At 38.1% G+C, this 7722-nt stretch overlaps 1 protein-coding gene across 2 annotated transcripts in view; it reads right to left on the bottom strand.

Annotated features, from left to right (window-relative positions):
* The window catches only part of ENKUR (enkurin, TRPC channel interacting protein), an 11083-nt gene that overhangs the window by 3042 nt on the left and 319 nt on the right, over window positions 1–7722 (bottom strand). Inside the window, exons 2-5 of one of the 2 annotated variants that reach the window (XM_009869830.1) lie at window positions 6268–6419; window positions 5155–5160; window positions 2902–3119; window positions 940–1086 (exon numbers count right to left, since the gene is read on the bottom strand). In XM_009869830.1, the coding sequence (XP_009868132.1) occupies window positions 940–1086; window positions 2902–3119; window positions 5155–5160; window positions 6268–6419 (523 nt within the window). Of the gene's footprint in view, window positions 1–939; window positions 1087–2901; window positions 3129–5154; window positions 5161–6267; window positions 6420–7722 lie in introns of both variants that reach the window. The other variant, XM_009869831.1, reaches the window with a different exon arrangement.

A 7722-nucleotide genomic window follows, 5' to 3' on the forward strand; every position in this document is an offset into this window, starting at 1 on the left:
CTTACTCCGTGGTAGCTTCTACTGCTTGCTGCATAAGCAAAGGACACTATTATGCTAGCTATTTTGGATCTTGCTGATTAACCAGTTAACCTTTGCAAGCGAGTTAGACACTGTGTTTTCTCTCAAAATATTCTGCTGGCTTTGGGGAGGGAATTTAGGATTGTGGAGATGTCCATCCATCTGCTAATTTGTTTCTGGTGGTGGCTAAGATCAAGTTATTAAGGGAAAGACTGATAAGCAGATATTACAATAATGTAAGCATTATTTTCATAGGAAATTTGGCTAAAAAGTGGTCATGAGAAATTCCAGCTCAAGAACGGGATACATTTTTAAAATGTCTGTTTTCTGCTCTACTTCTTTGATGGTATTATTTCCCTCTAGAAAATCTTGTCCAACAAAAACTGTATGAAAGACAGTATCCAAACAGCTTGAAAAAATACAATTTTTACAGTCAAATATATTGCAATTTAATTCTGTTTTCTGGTTTTGCCACATTTTAAAGCATGACCTTATGCTTTAGCCAGTGAGGTCACAATGTGAAGATAGAAAGTGCCAATAAAAGTGGTAATGTTATGCATCAGGACAAAAACCCCCCAACAAAATCACGCAATTTGTATTTTTCCATGATTCACAAGTAGAGAGTCACTAAATCCATACAGGTGATTTTCTGCAGTCCTTTGAAGTTTCGCTGAAATTCCAGTCCATTAAGGGAGAATCTAACAGAATTGAATTACTTGTAAAAAAGGGACTCAAACTGTAGCTAGATCAGCTCCCTTCAGTTCATTTTACAACTGTTCTACAGCTCCATCTAGTGAAAAAGTAGCTAACTCATTCACCTCGCTTAAAAAATCTAGTATAATTTTATTACTTATATGGACTTAAATTACCTTACTTAATCTTTCATACATGTTACTTATTACATTAAACCAAAATATGCACCTGCAGAAGACTTCTCCTTTCTTCATCAGAGAGCTGTTTCATGGCTCTTTTCTTGAGATGCTCCAAGACACCGGCCTCATATTCTTTCCGAGCTCTCTCCATTTCTTCATTTCTTCGTGTTAGGTATTTTGGTGTAACACCATAATCCTAGAAGGATAAGGAAGAAGTTTCTTATATGTGCTTTTAAGAAGGAAAAAAAGACATATTACATTTGCAAAGACAGCTTGAAACAGAATTTTGTGCCACCAAGCAATAAAATCTTAAATCACTGCGTTCTTAGAAGTATCAGAAGTGACTGTCTTTGTAGCCTAAGGTAAAAGTTTAAACAGTTCCCTTCAATTTCTTTTTGCACCTTTGGAAGACAACAGAATTCAGAAACCAAAATGTTTATTTATAAGAACTGGTGGTTGAATGATGAGTTTGAAACCTGTTAATGACAGTAAGCTATTTCACATTTTTATATAGACCGTCAGATTCTACGGTCTGAGACACATTCTTTGGATACTTTCTTCAAAAGGTCCTCCTGTATCCTGATCTTTGCTGAACACTGCATGCCACAGAAGAGAGTGAATAGTGTTAACACATAACAAAAATTCGACTAGTTAGGAACGATAAAACTATCCCATACTGGATACGGTAAAATTGTGTTTCTGGGAGGAAAAATAATTTCTAAATATCCCAGATGTCCTTGGGGAAACACATCTATTTTCCTTTATCCTTTGCAAAATTAAGCCTGTCTAGCTCTGCCAGAAGGTACCAGAGTCTTCCTTATTTCTACCAAACGCTAAAAGATTCATAAATCTTCTAGTAGTAGAGCAACTAACATTGCTTATATATATGTTTAACCATGCAAAGGTACTGCAAGAGCCCCAGGTTCACTTTTTTGCATCTTCTCTGTTATGAGTTATGTCATATGTCACGTCTCTTTTTGCATTATGCTCTGTCACGAGTTCCCTGTTTAGATAAGCCAGACTCCTGATACATCTTGTTTTCCTGAGTAGTGGAATGAACTGTTCCTGTGCTTGGAGGAGGTTCTCCTTAAAGACATGCCTGCTCTCTCAAGCTCCTTTGCTTTTCAAAGATGTCTCCCATGGGGTCCTACCTACTAGTTCCCTGAATAAGATGATATTTACTCTCCTGAAATATAGGGTCTCTACACTACAGCCTGCCACTCTGAGGAGGAGGTGATCTTGAACTACTTCATGGCCTGTGCAGCCAAGACTACTACTTATTATCACACCTCTGACCAGCTCTTCCTCATTTCTAAGTAGCAGAACCAGAAAAGCATAACCGCTGGCTGGTCCATCTACCATTTGTGGTAAGAAGCTGCTGCTGACATGCTCCAGGAACCTTTCTGGATTGCTTTCATCCCATTGTGCTGTCCTTTCAGCAGATATCAAAAGGGTGAAGTCCTCTGTAAGAAGCTCCAGTGTGAAGATTTCCTCAAGTTGCTTAAAGAGATTTCATCCAGTTCCTCACTTGACTGGATGGTGCATAACAAACACAGTTTTGACACTTACTGGCCTTTCCTCTGATCCTGACCCACAAGTTCAAGCAGCCTGTTGCAATTTTGTAGAAGAGCTCCACATATTTGAACAGCTCCATCAACCAAAGAGCAACCTTTCCTCTTTTTCCCTGCCTGTCTCTCCTAAAGAGCCAGCATTCATTCATCAGAGAACTCCATTAGATATTCCCTCAGTTCCCAATGTAACACATATGCTATTGCTTTAGCAGCATCATTCTGCCAACTTTTTGCTGGCAGTGTACGTGAATACAGAGCAAAGACAAGGCACAACCTCAGTGCCAGTGAGTTCTCCTTCATGAATTTCAAAGGTCTACCATAAAAAGCAGTGACATCTAAACATCTCAAAAAGACTTATAAACATTTCATAGGAGAATGCAATAGAGAACCTAAAATAGGTATTGTCACTAGTAGTTCCATTATAATTTAATAAAACTTACCTTTTTTTTAATATATTTTGGAACAAGTCCTGAAGTTTGAAGCAGATATTTATCTCCCTGTCTTCCATCAACACAAATAGGTTGAGGCTTTTTAGGTGGTCCCGTGATAGCAGCAATTGCATTTGTATTTATAAAATTCTTGTTACTCTGAATTCCCATAACTGGGTGATCTGTCCTTCGTGGCACTGATAATTCAGGCAATTTCTTACTATCCTGCTCTTTTTTTCCTGTGAATCAAGCATGCAAACATTCTCAGCATGAACCATGATGAGCTTTGCAACTTAATGTCATTACATTTTCCAAAAAACTATGTACAAAATTACATAAAAAATAGAAACCATCTGTATCTACAATGAAAGAATTGACTGAGAATGTACTCATGAAAATGAGTATGCTTGGTTGGCACAACAGAAGTTTCATAACCTTAGGAAATACTATGTTGGTTGGGATGGGTTTTCCTTAAATTGTGCCGCCCATTTCCTCTTAACCGCAGTAGTATGGGACTCTCTCCAAACATAATTAAAACTACTTTTACTAAAGATAGCTGTTGTCAGGGCCTGCAGGCATTAGTAGCCCTGCCCAGTCTCACCTGAGACATCCACTCCACCCACTTAGGCTCAGGAACACTATTTCAGCTCAGGCCTGTGCTGTCAGTGCCTGGCTGAGCTGTCTCAGTCACACTTGCCTCTAGTCCTGTTCCTGAAGTTATATGGAATGAGTGGATGGATCTGACTCGTTACCCATCTTGCCTGACAGTCACCAGGCCATTGAGAAGACACATTTTCACCATCATCACGCTCTGCTTGCCTGCCTCTCATGTGATGGGACTGGACCCTGTTGGTGAGGTCACTGCCCAGCCTGCCTTGTGGTTGCCCTCAAATTCTGGGTCACCTCCCCTTAGGGAAAATCTCTGCTCTTGCTGCTCCCTAACACTCATAAACAACTTCTCACAATCTTTTCTCTAGAGATTATACAAACTCTTCCTTTTTAGTGTAATTTTTTCTCCAAGGCACCAACATAAAGTCAGTAGTCTCCCGAGTAGTCTCACTTCGGGTGCGTGATGAAAGACAATTCATTTCTCACCATATTTCCCATTAGATATAATTCTAATTCATGGTCATTATCAGAGCTAGTTATTTGATTCAGGTTGTCTGAGTTCATGCTCTTCTTTGGCAGAAAACAAGCACAACTGACATTCCTACAACAGCTGGTTTCCTGATATTGACCCCACGAACCAGTGCTTTCCTGGGTTTTGTTTTTACAACCTGAGAGCTTGCCATAACTTAGTATAGTAGGACACACAGGTTTAAATCTATTTCTCTTCCAATGCCTTTTTGGAAACAAGCTCTCTGAAGCTTCTCAGTGAGCACTAGCTCACCCTTATCTGCAGTACACCAGTGCACACTTGCTGTCTTGGGACCTCCACTTCTTCTGGAGACAGGATGAATGAATGAACGCCAGAGTGCAACGATACAAGATCAGCTGAAGGTTAGGAAACACATCTTTTTTAAGGAAGTGGTGAGTAATCAGACTCTAAATGAATGACACTAGTCCAGACTTCATGAAAAAAACATCAATAGGTTTTTTTTGACCTTGCAATCTAGTTTTTAATGAGTTGGATCAAACCTAGTTTTGAAGGTAGCACAGACACGACAAACACAATGCCATAATCCCAAATGATTGGGACAAGTGACAACTGGTTAAATTTCAAGTGCTGAGTGCACCACGCTTTAAAAGAGGTGATTAAGCAGTGTAACTTCTCTGAGGTAGGTATGAAATTCCATCCAACAAAGGTACAAGAACTTTTAGAGTTTATGATACAGTTCCTTCTCAAGATCTCTTAGGATCTAATCATGGCAATGAAATCACCAGTCTGGATCAAAGCTATGATGTATCATAGTCATTTAGAGGCTCTGGTACTTTGACTCCAAATGCAAACCCCAAAGTGCGGACTGCTATTATGAAGCCCTAAATCAAGAAGTTGAAACAGTAATATTGTGAGCTGCTTGACTGAGAAAAATGAGTCAGAGTGCTGTGTCTCAATACGCAGCAAATCTGAAGTAGGTAATACTTATTTTATGATACAAGTACTTTTAAAGGGATCTTATGGACTGCTCCAAATTATCAACCTTCTTTCTCCAAATCAACCTTCTTTCCTATGGCCATCTAAAATACTAGTGCAGCAGTTTAACAAGGTCTTGAGGTTGGAAGTATTCATGCTCAGATGTCATGAAGTATTACATTCCAGTATACCGAAGGCTGTTCACTTCTTCTGAAAAAGTGAAGGCTTTATTCAAAAATGACCCAAGACGCCTGCAGGATCTCTGGGACCAAAGCTGACATTAAGGTTCTAATAATCTATGCTGCTGAAGGCATTAAGCCTCCAAAGCCTCCTGGGACAGCCTGTATTTTCAGTGCTAAGGCCATTTGGTGTGTGGCACACAAATTTGGCTGCTGGACTCCTACATTCTCTTGGATAGCTTTTTTTTTTATCCATTAATCCCTTCTATTTTTTTCAGGCTAAAAAAGTATTTCAAGATGAAACTTTATAACTCAATTACAAATCCTGACAACAATACACTTAGAACTCCAACGGCACTAAGGAGGTCACACCACCCTTGCAGAACCAGCCTTGAGGCTGAACGTTAGGACTATCAACTCCTTATATCCAGAATTATGGTTTGTGCCCAGAGATAGGATGCATTTTGCAACAAAATTTTCCGTGACATGCACCCCTCCAAAAAAATCTAAGCTTTGAACACTGCCAGCCAATTTCATGCCGTGGAATTAAAGCTGACAATGAGTGCTGAAGAGTAAAAGCTGTGTTGTTTATACCATCAAAAAAGGCACACATTCTTTTTCCATATCTCTTTAAGCATTAGAAAAACAACTAGGTCACATTTCATACGCCCATTTATACTATTTACTTTAATATTAATGTTTAGTTGCAGAAAAGAGTGATGCACAAATCTAAACTATGCAACTACAAACTGAAATATCAGCAGAATAGAACATACTGCCAACATACCTTCAATATCTGAATAGCTGCAGTCAAAAGAGATAAAATTTTTCTTTACATTTCAGCTGGTTTTGTACCATGTGACAGTAAACACTGTGTTTTCTAATCACATAAATAACCTTCTTGTTGCTTGTTTCAGTATTTTACACAATAAATAAGAAACATTTTTGCAAAATAGAAAAATAATTTTGGAACGACAGGTACTACAAAAAAACAACAGAAACTGTCCCAGCATAAAAAAATTATGCAATTAAAAAAAATATTCTCCATGACTGTTACTTTCAATATTAATGTTACTGACTTTAAAATTAAAAAATAACATCACATTTCATATATTTCATGTCTACACTTACTTGCTGGTAGCTTGGGTTCCTTTGAATGTTTCTTCAGAAAATTTTTTGGAGATGGCAGTGCAACTTTTGCTGGTCCCATAGTTTTACACTGAGTTTTATTTTTCTCTGCTTCACGTTTTACAGATGGTCTAAATATGGATATGTACCTTAAACATTAAAAAATAACCATAAAGAAGTTAGAGGTCATAAAATTATTAAAAATACCTCTTCAAATAAAACACATTTTTGTAGTAGTTCATTTCAAAAGCCCAAGCTACTTTGTTTTGAAAATGCTGTTGCTCATCTACAGGAAAATACTAATCATTTACCTACTTTGCTAGATTTTCTACATTTGAAAGTTTGTAGCATGAGAGATGCAAATGCCATCATGTCTTAGCATTTCAGAAGCTGCAGTTGCAGTACATTGTAGGGCCTTAGACAGCAATCAAACACAGCCAAGGAAAAGCTCAGCTGGCTTCAGAAAAGATGAGATCTGTATATTAATAATGAGAACATTCACTGTTTCATTCTATGGGATGAAACATACTTTAGAGGTATGTAAAACCTTATGCTTCAGAAAACACATCGAATGTCATTGAGAGTTGGACAGAATGTCCTTGATCATCAATTTATTACTGTCCACTGTATCATCGTCTCAATGTTCCTGTTGAACCATCTGTTACCAGGCTATTATGAGAGATTAGATGACACGAATGACTGCTCCGACACAGCACAGCAAACTGTGTATTTCTTGCATTACTCAACTATGATCCTGAACTATTGTGATCAGTGGTGGTTTCGGCACTACCTGAAAAAGCTGATGTGAAAATCATTCACACTCAGACATGAAAATCTGTATCCACACAGTATGCACACACCACTACTGCCATGTCACGTCACATATGGCACTGCAACTTCTGCTTTAATCAAAAGTATGCAAAAGGTTCTCCAAAAGAAGCCAAATGCCTATCATTAGCTGAGTGGTAGCATCTTGCCTCTGTCCGAAGGACTGAGCTGTTACAGATGTTTTCCTGAGGGAGCAGAACTCCTGGCTTCTGAAGCTAGGGCCACCTCCTTGTACCTTTTAAAATCTTCCCACCTTAGGAAATATGTCATATTAATTTATGGTGGCCAAAAGCTGATGAACATTTGCACTCCCCTTTTACATAAAAAATAAGTGTTTATGAAAAAAGCTATACCATGTTTTCAGCTAAGGAAAAGAAGAAGAAAAAAGATTACATATAATGCAACCTGTTTTACTGAAATACTGAAATAGTATAGTAATCCTGGGCCAGTGAATGTAAATCATAGGAATAACACTCATAAAAGCTTTTGTGTGTGAGCAAATGAGAAGAATGGAAGTGTGGCACTGAAAAAAACTTTTAAACCCCTCAACTTTTCTGCTCTTCACTGAAAAATTGTTATAAGTGCAAATAACAAAAATGTCATGTAATTCCTCTGTGTGGAAAG

Source organism: Apaloderma vittatum, unplaced genomic scaffold, assembly GCF_000703405.1.
Source record: "Apaloderma vittatum isolate BGI_N311 unplaced genomic scaffold, ASM70340v1 scaffold41715, whole genome shotgun sequence".
Taxonomy (NCBI): domain Eukaryota; kingdom Metazoa; phylum Chordata; class Aves; order Trogoniformes; family Trogonidae; genus Apaloderma; species Apaloderma vittatum.